Consider the following 18,549-nt stretch of genomic DNA (forward strand, 5'->3'; position numbering starts at 1 on the left):
CTGAATTCTTAAAAATCGTGGGCAGGCATAAGCTGGTAAATATGTTACAACTTGTTCATAAGCTTTTTCCAAGTCTAAAGTCTTATTTGGTTTTAGAATAATAGAAGCCATTCCAGCTTTTCCTTCATACTCTGGAGGGAAAAAGTTTGAAATGAAGTAAATTTTATAAGTACTCAATAGACATAAAAATAATCCTGTTAATTACATAATAATTGTTACAATTGCATACTAATTACAATAGTTGCAAATAGAGACAGCAAATCTACTTCAGGAATAACAGTACAACAGTAGCAAAAATGTGAGGGTCCTTCCCTGAACTTATGATTTACTGATCAGAAATAATTTGGGAATAAGGAAGAGTATACCTAACTGTCTACACTACAGAATACACAATCCATAATTTTCATCCTCTCACCATTAATATGAAATATTAGGACAGGAAGCATTTACTTAAAACCCATATTTGGAAATGCCCATATCTGCATCAATGCAAAAAAAAAAAAAAAGGCATATTTTTAGTTAAGAAACTAGAAAATGAGGCCTCCTTGGTGGTGCAAGGGTTAAATCTCAGCACTATGAAGCTATCTGCAGCCACTGTAGCACAAGTTGGATCTCAGCCAGGGAGCTACCCACAAGGCACAGCAGACCCCTCCTATCTCTGCTCCCCTCAGCAGTGTATTTCAATAGATCTGCCTGATCTCTTTCCCACTCTGTCTCTGGTGAATCCTCTCACCCCATCACATCTCTTGCCTACACCCCAGCTCTTGTATGCATAAATAAATAAAATAAATCTTAAAAAAAAAGAAACTAGAAACTGTATTTCCATAACTAATTCCACAGATTGCTTACTATTATTCACACCACCTATGAAGTTTTTCCAGGAGATCAGAATTTACTGTTGCATTTCTCTAGCACCCAGTAGATGTCTAGGAGAGTAATCATCCCCTTTCTCTTCCTTCTATCCAAATGCTCCCACCCCCCAGTGCTTCTTGCATCTATGTATAGTAATTGGAAGATACTACCATTTGTATTTTAAAAAAAAGAGTAAAGGGAAACAGCTGTCCTATATCTTCAAGTAGGTTATTTTGTCATTTTCATGAAACAATCATTATGCATATTTACACAGATAAATGAAGCCACACAGATCTCAAAATATTTTAAAAAGAAGATACAGCTTAACTGCTATTCAGTGTTATTAGATATTTAACCAGAATAGGTTCCCACTTACTAAAACTTAGAAATCTTAGCCATAAAGAGAAGAATAATCGACTATTGAAAAGCTATAATTATTTTCCAGCAGTGAGTCACCAACCAAACTTTTGAAGTTTTGTTTAAAATTACATAAACACGTTAAAATTCAGTTGGTACCTTGTCCTTGATGTGACCATAGAGTTTGTTTGCTTGATCTAGGGCACTACTTCGCAAGACATAACTAAGATACTTATTTTAAAATATAAAAAATAAAATGTTAAATTAGTAAGATTACTGCAAATTTAAAGAACAGTACTAGCACATTCTATGCTGAGTATCCTTCCAAAACACAGAATATCTTCATACCAGGCACTGTCACACCATAGACATTTGTTTCCTGTATGAAATCCAACTTCCCAATAACTTCGGCAACCTCTGTAGTTGCAACATTTTCTCCTTTCCATCTAAATTAAAAAAAAAAAAAGTTCCAGTTAATTCACCAATATTTGAAGAACCAGGTATCCAGTTTTAGTTTGACTGCCTTGCATTTAGTTCTGTGTAAAAGCAACCAAAAATAAAGGCAACTTTCAAAATGAAAGGCATTTAAAAAAATACAAAAGAACACATCTACTTTTATTTATTGGCCTTTCAATAAGCTTAGATCCTTGAAAGGCACAGCACCAAGCGGATTCTGTGTCCTTGGCCTTAGCAGAAAGTGGCTTTGCAGTTTGGCGAGAACCACACCTCGATTTCCACTGTACTCTCACGTTTCCCCTCATAACTCAAGTTACTCAGTTTGCCACTGTGTTGTTCTTTGCATTGTACACATAAACACACCTCCTGCCTAGACAGAATCTAGTTTCATCTGGAGCATAAACACCTTCAATTTTAAGAAGAGCTGTTTGTGCTCTCTGGCCCCAGAGACCCCAATTGAAGTCAGCAAAAAGGGCTTTGGGCCACAGCCTCCCAGTCATATTTTAGAAGTCCTATTCACAGCAGACCTTAGTTATTTGCCCCGCCAAAGTTCGGCAGCAGGAATTTCACTCAATGAATGGCATTTTTTTTTTTAAATAATAAATTTTATTTTTATATTCCCCATACAATTGCAACCCCCCCATTCTGACCTCAATCCCTCCTCTCCCACCCCCCACCCCCCCAAAAGTGTCTCTGGTTTATAGTTTTTTGTTGATTTTGATTTTCACTTTCTTATAGTTATTCATTTTCCTGGTCCCTTATTTAAGTTTTCTAGATTCCTGCTATGAGTCAGACCATCCGGTATTTTTCTTTTTCTTTTTTGCTTATTTCGCTGAGCATGATCCCTTCCAGTGCCATGAATGTCATTTTAAGGAAGAATTTTGTTAGTAAGTCAAAAACATCAGTACTTTTTTGTTAAAATTACTTTATCTGGGTCTCGTTAGTATAAACTGCTTACTGTAAAACTTTTATAATGTCATAAAAATAATGTTAAGTACTTCTTTATTTTGTAATATAATAACAAGCACAAAATATTCTCTTACCTCTCATGACAAAGATACAAAAAAGAAAGGAAAATTGTTGTATTTCAGTGTACTGACCTTTGATTTCTAGTTATTAACACTATTAGCTGTTTTATTCCATTATTTTAATTAAAATAGTCTTACATAAAGTAACTTTAAAACATAAAATAACTTTAAAACCTGGCGCAAGAAGGTGAAGAAATAGGAAGTATAATTTACTTATTCATTCCAGTATTTTCAAATACTTTCTATCTGAATAAGACTAGTCTAGTGATTGACTCATAAGGCAAAATATTTTCATTAACATAAACTAATCTCAATAAAAAGGGAAATCAGGCTGTTTCATTAATTTTATCAGTAGTTCAAGAATTAGAACATATTTTACCCAACTGGTTGTCTGTTTTAAGAAGACTATTTAGACTGCTTAAGTAGTCTACATTCTAAAATAAGAGACCAGGAAAAAACCTAATTATAATAAAGTAAAAATCAAAATCAACAAGCAACTATAAACCAGAGACAGACTGCAGGGGGGAGGAGGGAGTAGGATCAAAACAAGGGGGGTGGGAATTGTATGGGGGCTATAACCAAGATGAAAATGCATACATTGTGCAAAAATGAAAAATGATGTAAAAATGTATAAAAAAGAGGAGCTCATTGATTTGAAACAAACTGGCACATTAAAATAATTAAACAAACTGGCACATTAAAATAATTATCAAAATTGACATCAAAATTGAACATATATGTTTCAATGTAGAAACAGATGGCCAATGAATTTTTAAATGGGAAGACACAGAGATAAAAGGGTTCTGCCCCCAAGGTTACACAGCAGGTAGACTATTCTACAGTGTTTCCATGAAGCCTTCCTCTAAGCCTGCTTCCCAGTCACAGAACCAGTGATACCGTGTACCTGAAAGTGTCCCCGATACGGTCCCAAAAATAAAGGAAATTCTGATCTTCGAACATTAAATCTCCAGTGTTAAAGTAAACATCTCCCTTCTTAAAAACATCACAAAGCAATTTCTTTTCTGTGTGTTTCTTGTTCCCAGCATAACCAAAGAAGGGATTCTTGGCATTTACTGGAGAGATGAGAAGTCCAGGCTCTCCTGGTAGAGAGAAAATGTACTTTCAGTTACTATTTGACACAATTATCATACACACCATGTATGTACCTAATTATATCTGAACAATATAGCCAGGATTGGTCATCTTAACTACCTCTGAACCTATTTTTATCATATACTCTGGCTGCTTACTTCTGAGCACACCCTTTCACAGATGGCCACAAACACAAATGAAAGTGGGAAAACAGAAAGGAAAATGAATGTAAAGGAAGGGATATTACATTTGTTTTACCTCCTTAGTAGATAGACCAAAGGCTACTTTGCCTTCAAATACATAACACTGTAATAATGATAATTATATAAATAATAATCATAAAAATAATCTTAAGAAAAAGATAGTAGCAATATTTATTGGGTACTTACTAGATGTCAAGCCCCATGAGGCCTCTGCAACTGCATCATAATACATTTCTTCACAGAAATCCTCTGAAATTAATATTACATTCCCCGATTCACAGGGAGGGAACTAGGGCCCCGAAGGATGAAGCAAACTGGCAAAGTCAAATGGACTGAAAGGCATGTAGCTAGAACTCAAATTCAGGTCTCCAGGATTTATACAGAGGTTTTTGTATAATACTTTTCTGATCTAATTAATATGCTATTAGACATTTAAGAAAATGGCTCATTTCTCCAGAATGTCATTTTGGAAATCGGTAAGAATGAGATTAGGATATGAAATTACATTAGTTTTACATAACTTGGGCATATGATCTGAAATAACTTTTCAGTCAGATTTATTCAAATTAATCAAGATTTTGCCCAGTGATCTACAAGATAAAAAGCTGTTTCTAAGAGAAGGCAGAAAGACAAGAGGAGCTGCAGTCACGTTCCCAGAGGTTTCAAGGCTATTGTTGACTTGCTTTACCCTCTGTGCAGAGACAACATCTGCAGGATGCCTTAGGTGGGGGTGAACTGCAGCAAACAGTAAAGCAATTCATGTCACTGCAACACTCTGTTCACCTCTCCTTGGCACCTACTCCCACTTTCTGGCCTCCAGGGACACAAAGGCCTTGCCCAGACAAGCTTGCTCTGCAACAGCAGAGGCTCTTCATTGTCACCGTCAACACCCACACCATCATCATCACTGCCGTGGTGACACTCTGAGCACCAGTCAGGATTCTGAGCGCTTTACAAATGGATCCCATTTCGTCCTCAACAGAGGCTCTAATATCTTCATTTTACAGGTGAAGAAACAGAGGTCAAAGAAATTTCCCTCATGTTATATAGGTACCAGATGTTGGAGTTGGGAGTTTTTTTTGAACTAGGTCTCTCCTCCAAGGCATGTCTACCAGCCTACTGTTCCCTTATTTTGGAACTTTTCAGGCCTCTTAGCTTTCCCTTAAAATTTATGTTTGTGTTTTTTCTTCTTTAGGACATAGGTGAGTTTCTTTCCTGACAAATTAACTATTGCAAATGCTGAAAAAGGTTATAATGGGTTCACACCTATCCCTTCTAGGCATAATTTACCTGTGAAGAAACAATGTTTCAGTGGAAAAAAAATTGAGTAACCCATAATGAAAATTGCAAAATAGTAAAGCAGACATTTGGAGTCAATCTGCTTTTTCAGAAACCCCGAGGTTGCATAAGCATTTCAAGTTCCATTGTCAGATATTATTATAATTGCAATCAAACACACTAGAAAAGCATGCTCATTTTTCTTTGTAATCTCTTTAGAAACTGCTTTCCTCCTGGACACTGTTGATAAAGTTGAAATAGGGAAAGGTATTTGATAAAAATTCTTAGTCTTGAAATTGAAAGAACTGGACAACTTGTGTTTTAATAGATAAGTCTTATTTATGTATTTTTTCAATATTTTAACTAGCATAAAAGAAAAACAGATTTGCAACCTTTTCCTTCACATTTGAAGTTGTCAGGGTAAAAGGGGAAACTCCTCCTCCCCCCACCCCAGCATCAGACTGTTGGCAGAAGGAAAAAGATCAACTTGATAATGTGCACACTGGGAATCTATCTGGATCCAGCCTTCAGTGAGGGAAACTGTAAATCCTGAAGAAAGGAATGAGATAGGGGCCTGGGACACCAAGAAGCGAGGAGGAGAGGATGACTTCATGTTCACTCTGCATATAAAAACAGATTTCTCCAACAGAGGGGTTATTTTGACAGATAATCCTACATGTAGATAATACCCCCCTAATCTTCATTCTTCTAGGTAGTAAAAGGGAGTGGGCAACAGCTTCCTCAATTAGCATTAGGACAAGAGATAATCCTCAGCTCCAGGGCCTCATCTAATCTCAAGTCAATATAATTTGCATGTCTGAAGCGGGGTAGGTGGCTGAGGAGACCAGCTCTAAGAATCGCAGGGTGCTATCTTCTGAGCATCTTCAAAGTCAAGATTTAAAGGAAACATCTCTGAAATGTAGTTTTAATATATTCTAGGTCCTTCAAAAGTAATTTCACTGTCAACATTAACTTTATGAAATAAATGCTACCTCTACAATAGAAGAAAATGTGACTCATGCAGGTTGAGTGACCTGTCCAAAGCTGTCCAGTTATCAACTGTCAGGGTCTACATCTAAATCCAGGTTATACTTCAAATAAGAAATGAAGTCATTCATTTTTGTACTTTATTTTGGTGATACAGAATATTGGGTTTATGGCACTATTACAAACTAGAAGTCCTGGATTAAGCAAAAAAAAAAAAAATGAGCCACATAAATAATCACTTTTAAATTTTCATAATTTACCATGTGAGGGAGGTTCTCGCCCCTAACAAGCAACAATTAAATCATACTACCTGCAATGAACTTCCAAATAAGTGGCACTGCATATTAGAAGTAATCATTTTGTCTTTTCTAAATGGAGAAAGAATTAAATAAAAATTCAGAAACTTTGCTTGAGGAGACATCTTCAAACATAAGACTCTTACCTTTTTTCACATGACTACACCAACCCTGCTCATTTCTAATGGGTTCATCTTTCTGAAAATCATACTTTATTAAGTCAAAAGTGAAAAAAAGCTGCAAAAACAAAAATCAAACAGAAACAAGGATTTATTTATTTGTATAGTGACATCTACTGGTAGTGGATTTTTATGCTCAGACAATTGGAATACAGAATTAGAAAGTTAATTTAATAAAATAAGTAAGCTGTACTGATTAAAAAAATCAAATAACTATTTGAACAACAGAACTAATGGTGTTTAGTTTCATTTATGGACACATTACCTTAGTGACATGGTACTAATTTTAATTTTGAGTGAGTGAATCTAGCATCGAGCAATTTATACTTTGAATTACACACTCTACTAACTCCAGGGAAAGGATCACTTTCTTGTCCTGTTTTAACAATCACTCAAAAACAGTCCTTGAAATGGAGTTTTAATAGAACAGAAATGTAAACTATGTGAGGGCAAGGATTTTTTCTTGGCAGTTCCTAGAAAAGAGACAGGATGCCTGAAAAGTACTTGTAGTTTCACACTTGGACCAATCCCCAGGTCCTGCCCCCTTTTTGTCTCTAACACTCAGTGCCTCTGTCCACTGCGGTGGTATGGGATGGCAAATCTGCTTGAACACTCTTTATGTTGGCAAACAAGTTAACTGGACATCTCCCCTTGTCCCCAAATATTTTCAGCTCCCCCTGCTCCTGTCATGTCATATTACCGTCATGCAGATTCATTGATCCACTGCAATTTGACCCCGCAAGAAAAGTACAGATTGGTTCAATTCACCCCCCCTGATTTCATATATAAGAAAATCAGTATTTACGTAATCACTTTAATAAGCAGTCTTAATAGGTTAAATTAGAAAACAGTAAACTAAAATGGAGGCAATAAAATGAAGTAAGAAAAATTTATAAGGAAGAAGAAATAGAAGAGAGAAAAAAATGAAGAGAAGGGTGCTGAAGAGAAAAGTGAACAAATACAGAACAGGGAAGTGCGAAAGATCAGGAAGATTAATGAGATGATTGCAAGAGTACTATTTATCATAAAATTAAACACAAACATCTTTGGTGTTTAATGTTAGTAAAGTAAGCATATCACTAAGACCACAATTCATTATTTGAATTAAAACAGAAATAAGAGCAACTAATACTGATTAAGCACTTAGTGTATGTCAGACTCTGCCAAGAGCTTGAGAGCGGTATTTAATCGTTTACACCCTACAAGGTTGACATTAATAGTACCCTATTTTAAGATAAAGGCCAGAGAAAGAGGCAGCGAAGCAAGGCAAACTATGTTGTAATTCCAGATATAAAGATTATTAAAGCACAAGCTTGCCTTTTGGTCCTTGTAATTGGGGTAACAAGATATTGGCCACCTGCCTAATGACTGTAGAAAGATTCCACAAGTTCCGGAACTGCATTTATCATCTTGGCCAAACAAGAACAGAGGAATCTTCATTACCCATTCTTTTCTCTCTTGTTTCAACATGTTTCAGTTTTTGAAAACAATTCCCCAGAAGCTGGTGATATCAGTTTTAGGGGTTATTTGCTTTCAGATTAATTTGGCAACCATGTGTGTGGGAGAGATTCATTCCACTCCAAATCACTGTTCAGTGTGTCTGCTATTAGCTACAGGGAACTGATGATCAGAAACCAAATAATTTACAATCCAAATGAAATTTGAATGTGTCACAACATCTAGACAGAGCCTGAATCAGAGCTTCTTTCCTTCAAAAGGTCACACACGATTACAAAAGTCAAGTCTCCTAAATGTGTATGTGCAGTTATATAACAACATAGTTCTAAATGGGTCTGAGAGTTGTGTTAATTTGCAGCAACATGGACGGTGGTGGAAGGGATCATGCTCAGCGAAATAAGCCAGAAAGAAAAAGAAAAATACAGGATGGTCTCACTCATAGCAGGAATCTAGAAAACTTAAATAAGGGACCAGGAAAATGAATAACTATAAGAAAGTGAAAATCAAAATCAACAAACTACTATGAAGCAGAGACACTCTGTAGGGGGTGGGGGCGGGGAGGGGAGGGATTGGGGTGAAAATAAGGAGGTTGCAATTGTATGGGGAATACAAAAATAAAATTTATAAAAATATATATCTATGTATAAAAGAAAACATTTCTTTAAAAAAGATCAAGCAAAACAGAAAACTAAGAAAAATTTGAATTTCCTCAAATCTCACTCAAAAGTTAACCATCATAAACCTGGTATCTCTAAACATCCAGTCAAAGTGATCCCATTAAAGAGAAAAGATCCACTCAACCTTCAGATCAGTATCTTTGTTCTCTGACCTGTCACCAACATAATCTCACTACTATCCTCAAACACGCTAGGCATGCAGCCACCTGAGGGTCCTGTGCTGACTATTGAATCCACTTTGAATTCCTGATACATCTATTTCCTAAATCTTCCCTTTCTTGCCACTTTCTCAAAGAGGTTTTCCCTGGCTACCCTATCTAAAGTTGCAAAAATCCCTCTAACACTCACACATTCCTTTTCCTGTTTCGTTTTCCTTTTTAGCACTTAAAAGTACTTAATACAGAGTGTATTTTACTTATTTCTCTCACTTTCTGTTTTTCCCAAGAGATTATAACCTACACATGGGTGAAAATTTATGTGTTTTTTTCCCCATTGTGTTCACTGTGCCAGGCATATACAAAATATTTAACAAAAATGAATGCATTTAATGAACATCAGGTACAAACGTGTTTAAGTCTACAGAGAGAAAAGGAGGAAACTGATTAATAAAATAATTTATGAAAAATGAAACCAGACCATTTTAATAAATGCAGTTTAAATTTGCTTGAAGTTACAGAAATTGGAATTAAAGTAAGCTAAAATGTTTCATCAGCAAAAGACGTTTGCTTTCTGTGTGGTAAAAAATATAACCTTGCCTAAAAAGAGGTCTGGCTTTGTTATCAGTTTCTGGAATATAATCGCTAAACTCTTGCAATGTCATGAAGGGTTGGGGACTGTTTGTTTGCCTAAATGTCTTGGGCAATCAGATAGCGATAATATGGTGAAGAGCATCACCTCTGAGTTATACCAATAATGTGATGTAGGGTGAGGGCTCGGAGTCTCCTAGCTTGACCACCTAAAGGGCGGGAATGGAGGTCAGCCATGAAAGCAGCCAATTAGATTTACATCATCAAATCCCAAAATAGACTCTGGATACCAAGGCTGGGTTCAATTCTCTAGCTGGCAATATTCCATGCATATTGTCACACAAGGATTTCCAGAGAGCAATGTCAGCCTAACTCCTACCAGGAGGACAACACCTTGTATTTGACACTCACCTGGATTCTGCCCTGCGGCTTCTTCCCCTGACTGGTTTTAGTCTGTATCCTTTAGATGTAATAGAGGTAACTATGCATGTGACAGGTTTCAGTGAACTTTGTGAGTCTTTCCAGTTATTTAGCAAACCTAAGGGTGCTCTTAGAGACTCCCCAACCCGAAGGTGATGTCAGAAGCAAGGGTGGTCTTGTGTGGACTGTTCCCTAACTTTGTGGTTGGCTAATTCTCTAGACCCTGAGAGATGTCTACTGTAAAGACAAAAAAGTTCATAAAAATGTTTAGAAAGTGCTGATCCCATATTCTATCTTTACATTGTGGCTATGGATTTGCCATGGAATATTAGCATGTATATCCCGTCCTTTTTCCCACCCAACTCCCATTTTTGTTAGTGTTATATTTATTTTCGAACTGTCAGGATTTTTCCATTCCATTCCATCTGTATATGCAACTGTAAACTAGTGGATCTTCTTGTGTTTAAAGGATGCAATGCTTGCCATAAAATCTGTTAAGTGAAGGTAATTACATCCATTTCTAAATTCTGCTTTATCTTCAGGTTGGCCAGAAATTTGCACTCAGTGAATTTCAGGAGGGAACATTGTATTCCTATATATACATGGGTACTACTATATTCTTTGATATCTTAACATTTTGAGAACACTTTGCGGTTGCCTTTATACTTGAAGAACCTTTTCAGGACTAAAATTCTTTTTTTTTTTTTTATCAAAAAAAGATTATTTATTTATCAAGCACTGGGTACAGTCAGAAGCGTGGGAGGGTGAGAGAATTCACCAGAGCCAGAGTGGGGAACAGAACAGGCAGACTGACGAAATACACTGCTGAGGGGAGCAGCAGGCACAGCAGGAGAGGTCTGTAGCACCATGTGGGACCCTCGCCGGTGGCCAGGGATCGAACCGGTGCTGCAGAGGCTGCAAGCAGCTTCACAGTCCAGTGCTCAACTGCTGCGCCACCAGGGGAGGCCCAGGACTAAAATTCTTATGTGAAAACATGACTTCCCTTTTTCTCTGGCAATGAGTATTTTGTTTTGGAGGCAATCCTGAGATATTTTCCATCTTCACCCTATACTTTATAGATCACTTGTTTTTTCTATCTCATCATCTCCTTGTAAGTTCTATGAATTTTTTTCAATAATTTACCCAGACTACACTTTTTGGATGATTCTGTACCATATTTTTTTTTTTCTGGAACACAATCTAATCTTTTAATGATCCAAATCTTTATTTTAAGAACATTTCTTCTACTCGGTTTCAAATAATCCTGTTCTCTTAGATCTGTTATTTTTTGTTTATTCTTCAGGGACACCAATTAAGCAAGTATCAGATTTTTTTTGTTGCTGCTATTCTATCAAACACTGAAAAAGATGTACTAAAATATCCTACTATGATTCTGGATTTGTTTACTTTCCCTTGAGGTTATAAAAATATTGCTATATAAATTCTGAGACTTTTTCCTATATTTTCAGCTTTATTCTTTAAAAATAGTATTGCTGAATGAGTTCTATTTTGACAGTTATTTTCTCCAAGACAGTGGAAATTACCTGTCCGTTATCTTTTGTGATGCATGATTGCTACTGAGAAATCAGTTACTTGTCTTTTACTGCTAGGAATGTGGTTTTTTGCTTATTTTAAGATTCTATTGTTATCTTGACATAGGCATTTAAAGCAATCATGTACCAGAATACTACATATAATTTTCAAGTGATATAAAAACAAAAGGTAACTAGAAATAGTGAATTTAGAATACCCAAAGGAAATGGAAAGAGGCAAATTACCATGTATCAGCTCTTTACATATTATATCATTTAATTTGAAAACTGAAGAAAGAATTGGGTGTCATTCATTTTTAGAAAGGAAAACCAAGAACATGGTTGAGGTTTTCATTACTTATAAGCACCACAATTCTCCTAAAGTTCACTTTATTGACATTCTCAACTTAAAAATGTTATATTATTTACCAGCAAAGTCCAAAAGATAGTTTACATGCTTCAATATATTTCTTTTGTAAAGTATTGTACTTACCTTGTAAATGAAATTTGTTCTCCCAACTGATCCAATTTTCCCAGTGTGATTCATGAAACAAATGTTTCCTTCAGTAGCTCCATAAAACTCACACATCTTAATGTTTCCAAACCTGTCTAAAAATTCTCTCCATACATCACGCCTTACACCATTTCCAATTGCCAGACGCACTTGATGATCCTTTTCGCCTTCTCTCTGTAAAAAGAAAACATTTTACTTGTAATTTATTAATTACAGTTCTCAATTCTTTCTTTCACTGCTATTATTAAAGGGGCAAATACCCAGAAGTTACATATATGCATCAAAAGAAAGGAATGAAAACAACAAAAACATGTAAGTCTGTTGCAGAACCCTATCCAAGTGCTAATGAAACTAACAATAACACTAGTCCAAAGTAATACAGCTTTTATTATCCACATCTGGGAAAAGCTCCTTTACTATAATCTAAATTCCAGATTACTGAAATCTTGTTTTGGTTGAAATCAATAAGGAAGGGGGGCCTCCCTGGTGGCACAAAGGGTTAAGACTCAGCACCATGTTGGTGAGGGTGAGAAGAAAAAGGAACTCTCCTACACCGCTGGTGGGAATACAAACTGGTCCAACCACTATGGAAAGCTGTGCGGAGGTTCCTCAATGTGCTAAAAATGGAACTTCCATATGATCCAGCAATTCCACTCCTAGGTATCTACACAAAGGACACAAAAACATTAAATCAAAAGGACACCTGCACCCTTATGTTTTTTTCAGCACTATTTACAATAGTTAAGCTATAGAAACATCCCAAATGCCCAAAAATAGATGACTGGATCAAGAAGATGTGGTATATATACACAATGGAATATTACTTAGCAATCAAATAAGATAAACTCATGCCATTCGCAGCAACATGGATGGAGATGGAAGGGACCATGCTCAGTGAAATAAGCCAGAAAGAAAAAGAAAAATATCGATGGTTTCACTTATAGGAGGAATGTAGAGGATCCAAATAAGGGATCGGGGAAAAAAAAAGTAATTATATTAAAGTAAAAATAAAAATCAACAAGCAACTGTAAACTGGAGACATTCTGCAGAGGGGGAGAAGGGAGCAGGATGAAAACAGGGGTGGGAAGAGCACAAGGGACTATAGTGATGGTACACGGGTGAACGGGTGGTGGGAATTTCACAGGGACTATAATTGAGATGAAAATGCATACATACATTGTACAAAAATGAAAAATGATGTAAAAAATTAAAAAAAAAAAAAGACTCAGCACTATGAAGCTATCTGCAGCCACTGCAGCATGAGTTTAATCCCTGGCCAGGAAGCTAACCCACATGGTACAGCAGACCTCGCCTGTTTCACCCGCTGCTCCCCTCAGCAGTATTTTAGTCAATCTGCCTGTTCTGTTCCCCACTCTGTCTCTGATGAATCCTCTCACCCCCCCACACCTTTGGCCTGTACCCCAGCTCTTGTTTGCATAAATAAATAAATCTTAAAAAAAAAGAAATCAATAAGGAAGAAAGCATATTTCTGGTAAAAAAACTATTAAATGTATATTTGAATTTGCATTTTCAGCTCCATCACTTTTTATTTAGAATAAGTCTGTTTATTTTACTTTTTTCTATATAAATTTAAACAGTGTATTGCATCCTACACTGATTCTCAATTTTTCTGCAAAAACTGATATAACACCTACTCACTTATATGTTGTATATGTCTATAGGTAATATCCAAAGTTTATCATATAGTAAATAATAAATTGAGGTCATCTAATCACTGCAATTTTGCCTTGTAAATATTATAACAATTATTTGTAACTATTATTTTCAAATATGCAATATCCTATATTCAATAAACGCTATCTTAACATGAATTATACACTGATCAAAGGTTAAAGTAAGACTGTATTGTCAGAATAGTCATGGTAAATCCATTATTCTTTCTAAGTTGTCCCAAATCATCACCAAAAGTAGTACTAAACAACAAAAACTAATAATAAATTAAACAAATCAGTGTCTCTGGCAAAAAATGATTGATTGATGACATTCTTTATTTCAGTTCCTTCTCATTTTCATCATAAAGATTTTAATCTATTAACTTGCAAGAACAAAGATCTTGAATGTGAGTGGTGAACAATAATTCTGAAAAGATAATTAGAGGTATGTGAAGAAGCAGAGACGATAAGGCTGAAATCTAAGCGTGCAGGTGTCATAATTAACAAATACTCCCAGAAGTGTTAAGCAAGCATGAAAAAGAATGAAGAAGGCAGAAGGTCTGGCTGGAAATTTAAGGAGCAGCTGCACCCTAAATACATATAGATAATGACCTAGGGGTCTGCCCTCACTATGTAACAGGGTGGTCCCCAGGAAAGGGGGAGGTTCCCTGCCCCACCCAAGGGAGGGTGGAGCTGAGCAGGAAGAGGAGAAGCTGCAGAAGGGACTGAGGAAGGAAGGAGGATGGAGCCAGAAGGAGACCTGGAGGAGGCGCATGGAGCCTAGAGACACGTGAAGAAACTGCGCTTGTCTTTTGGTCGTGGACTGGGTGACACAGATGTGGGTGAGACCTGTGGGGAGGTGACCATGGCAGCTTTTATCTTGATGTTGATTTTGCTCTTTTCCTTCCGGGCTTGTCCGGTTGTTTGTGACCCTTTTCTGTGGGTCCCCACTGGAAGATGCTTTAGACTTGTGGCAGGCTTTGGGGCCTTGCTCTGGGCCAATCCCATATGGATGGACTTTTACCCACGAGGGGACGGGTAACTCTGGATGCTTCATTTAGAAACTAGACTCTTTGCCTTACCTGTATTGTTTCCTAGTTTTATTAAAGTTCCTTTTCATTAAAGTCTCCTATGTTTTGTGTTGATGCGGCGGATGGCAGAACCCATTTAGAACAGGCAGGTTTGCGGGGTTTGGGCTGCCCCTCTCCCTGTCCTATAACAACTACACACTGCCCTCACTACACACAAACTGGAAAAATCCAACTAGACAGAAGCCACTTTGGGTTGAAAAACCTATCACATATTTTAAAGTTAAAACAAAATCTGAATACTAAATGGTTAGATCTCTAAATTCTTCTGCTCTGATAGCAGAGCAAATCTAATCAACAGTGACAGAAATAGGAACAGTGCTCATTTGCATTTGGTAGGAAATGACCTGAAGTTATCCAGGAGGAATGTCTTTAAGAAAAAGGTTAATTGAAAGCCAGAAAGAAAAAGAAAAATACCGGATGGTCTCACTCATAGCAGGAATCTAGAAAACTTAAATAAGGGACCAGGAAAAAGAATAACTATAAGAACAAAAATATCAAAATCAACAAACAACTATGAGCCAGAGACACTCTGTGGGGGTTGGGGGGTGGGGGAAGGAGGGTTTGGGGTAAAAATAAGGGGGTTGTAATTGTATGGGGAATATAAAAATAAAATTTAAATAAAAACAAAAAACAAACAAACAAAAAAAACTTCTCTTCACCTTTGTATAAATGAAGACACAGGATTGTAACCTCTCAACTACATAAAAGAATTGTAAGAATCAATGAAGTGGTGTTAGGAAATGTGCCCCCCCCCATTCCTCCATAGAAGGGAAGTCCTTTGTAAACCATTTATACTTAATACAGAGAAAACAATCAAAAAAAAAAAAAGAAAAAGGTTAATTGAATAAAAATACTTGAAATGTTGTTAAATCATATTGAGACATTTCAGCTGTTTGATGCAGAGCTTGAGATGAATGGAATTTAGAAAGCAAAGTAGAAATAAACAAAGCAATTATGATAAGGAACAGAAAGTTGAATGAAACATTTTAATTATATTTTAACTATATTATGCATTTTAGCTAGGAATAAAATTTGTAGATTGTAATTTCTTTATAATAATTTTAAAAAATGATCATCAACATATGTTTAAACCTTCATAATTATTTTGATCAGAGAGGTCACTGCTATTATCCTATATAAAAACAGCAGCTTTGCAAATCTTAGGATTTATTCTCCCTAATCAGATAACTGTCTTTTATATGGCATAACTTTCTATGCTATTCAGGGTTGGGGTGAGTTTTAGCAAGTGTCGCTATTTATAAAATATATTGGCACACTCTGGAAACCCATAAGAAATTTACATCAAACTCCATACACTTTAACTTATATGGGCTATTGCTATGCAAGTTTTTTATAGAATAAGAATAATTATTCATGCAAAATGAGTCAATTGATACAGAAAATCAAATTATCAAAACATTCAGGACAAGGTTTTTGTCTAAACATAAAAATAATTTAATTTAGGGCCTCCCTGGTGGTGCAGCAGTTGAGTGCTGGGCTGCGAAGCTGCCCACAGCCTCTGCAGCGCCAGTTCAATCCCCAGCCGCCGGGTGAGGGTCCCACATGGCGCACAGACCTCTCCTGCTGTGCCCGCTGCTCCCCTCAGCAGTGTACTTCATCAGTCTGTCTGCTCTGTTCCCCGCTCTGACTCTGGTGAATTCTCTCACCCTCCCGTGCTTCTGACTGTACCCAGTGCTTGTATAAATAAATAAATAAATCTTTAAAAAAAAAATCATTGATTTACATGAGATATCTTTGTTTTATTTTTTTCTCCTCTGAAATGAAAGTTAGATCATGGTTTGAGGGGTATGAGGAAAGATTAAGTGATCCAGTTAGTGTTGTGGGGGAAGAGAATGTATATTTATTTACCTCTCCTGCTGTTAAAATGCACACACATCATGGAAAATTTGGAAAGAAAAATAAAAACATTAAAAATTGTATTATTCTACCATACCACTATTACTGTTTCTATATCCATATATATGAAAACTTCTGTCACACTGTACCTATGCTTATATATTCTGTCTTATTAATTTATTTTGAATATTGTTTTAAGCTATCAGCTCTTATTCTTTAAAAATGTGATTCCCCAAGTTTATTTTTGATAGCCACATTATTTTTAAATATCACCCTTATAAATAATACTGAGTTAATATCTTGTCTATAAATCTTTGATATAAACATTTTTATGACTCTATTACCAAATTGTTATATAAAAAGTACATTATATTTGTACCAAACTTCAGCAATCCAGTCAAATTAAGGATTTGCATATAATTTAAAACATTTTCATTTTCAATTTGATAAGAAAATGCATTTGTATTTAATTTGTTTTTCTTTGATTTTAGGCAAATTAACAACTTGTCATATATTAGTAATAAGATTAATAATTTAATAGTTAGCAGTATTATTTCTTTTTAAGTTGTTAGCATTTTTTTTAAAGATTTATTCATTTATTTATACAAGCACTGGGTACAGTCAGAAGCACGGGAGGGTGAGAGAATTCACTAGAGCCAGAGCGGGGAGTAGAGCAGGCAGAAGGACCGAAGTACACTGCTGAGGGGAGCAGCGGGCGCAGGAGAGGTCTGTGCGCCATGTGGGACCGTCTCCCTGCGGCCGGGGATCGAACTGGCGCTGCAGAGGCTGCGGGCAGCTTCGCAACCCAGCGCTCAACCGCTGTGCCACCGGGGAGGCCCTGTTAGCATTTTTATTCAATGCTTGTTATTATAATTAAATAAATTATTTTCTTTTGCTAACATTTCTACCTAATTATTGATTTAAAATAAAAAAACAACAGATGCCTTTTTCTTTACCTTTAATGATTATATTTATCTAGAACTAACATTGTGAGAAAAGCATAAATTTTAAAATTTCATCTAATTATATATATATTGAATTGTCTCATTTATGACCAATTGAAACTTTGTGAAAATTGAATTTTAAGTTGTTCAATTGTATTTAACCAAAGACTTAACAAACAGGTCTTCAATTAACAAAAATCTAAAATTTTACAAACATCTTTAAGCTGATTTAATAACTAAATGTACACAAAATTCTTTTAAATAATCCTCTCAAGTCTTCCATTAAAAGGTAGCTGAGAATCTAAACATAAGCACTCCTAAGAGAGTAAAATTTAAACAACAAATGTTAGTTATTTTATAATTCATGGAGATAATTATCTAAACTTGTCAATGACATTATTCAGATTTTGTTTGCCTGATTCAAATGTTGAGCATGGAAATATGTAAGTGAAAATAATATGATTTCATTTATAATAACAAAGTAAATTTTATAGGCATCCAAGTAGTAAGCCTAAAGGATAATTATTTTTGATATGCACATAATCCCATACATATACATATATGGAGAGAGAGAGAGAAGTAAACAGAAGTTTAAAAAACTACTTTGCAAAGGAAAGCAATTTTTACCTAAAAGATATATAAAGGACCTCCCTGGTGGTGCAAGGAGTTGAGCACCACACTGTGAGGCAATCCGCAGCCCCTGCAGCAAGATTTCGATCCCCAGCCAGGCAGGGAGCAACCCACATGGCGAAGCAGCCCTCTTCTGTCTCACCTGCTGCTCCCCTCAGCAGTGTATTTCAGTCAGTCTGCCTGTTCTGTTCCCCATTCTGTCTCTGGTGAATCCTCTCACCCCCTGCATCTCTGACCTATACCCCAGCTCTTGTATGCATAAATAAATAATTTTTTTTT

General features: G+C 36.0%; 1 protein-coding gene across 1 annotated transcript in view; it reads right to left on the bottom strand.

Moving 5' to 3' along the window:
* Positions 1-18,549, bottom strand: part of SLC27A6 (solute carrier family 27 member 6) — a 50,985-nt gene that overhangs the window by 3,990 nt on the left and 28,446 nt on the right. Inside the window, exons 5-9 of the mRNA XM_037509418.2 lie at positions 12,055-12,249; positions 6,696-6,786; positions 3,598-3,793; positions 1,558-1,655; positions 1-131 (exon numbers count right to left, since the gene is read on the bottom strand). Of these exons, the coding sequence (XP_037365315.1) occupies positions 1-131; positions 1,558-1,655; positions 3,598-3,793; positions 6,696-6,786; positions 12,055-12,249 (711 nt within the window). The remainder of the gene's footprint in view (positions 132-1,557; positions 1,656-3,597; positions 3,794-6,695; positions 6,787-12,054; positions 12,250-18,549) is intronic.

The sequence above is a fragment of the Talpa occidentalis genome, unplaced genomic scaffold (assembly GCF_014898055.3).
Source record: "Talpa occidentalis isolate TD23 unplaced genomic scaffold, MPIMG_talOcc4v2.1 talOcc4.13, whole genome shotgun sequence".
NCBI lineage: Eukaryota > Metazoa > Chordata > Mammalia > Eulipotyphla > Talpidae > Talpa > Talpa occidentalis.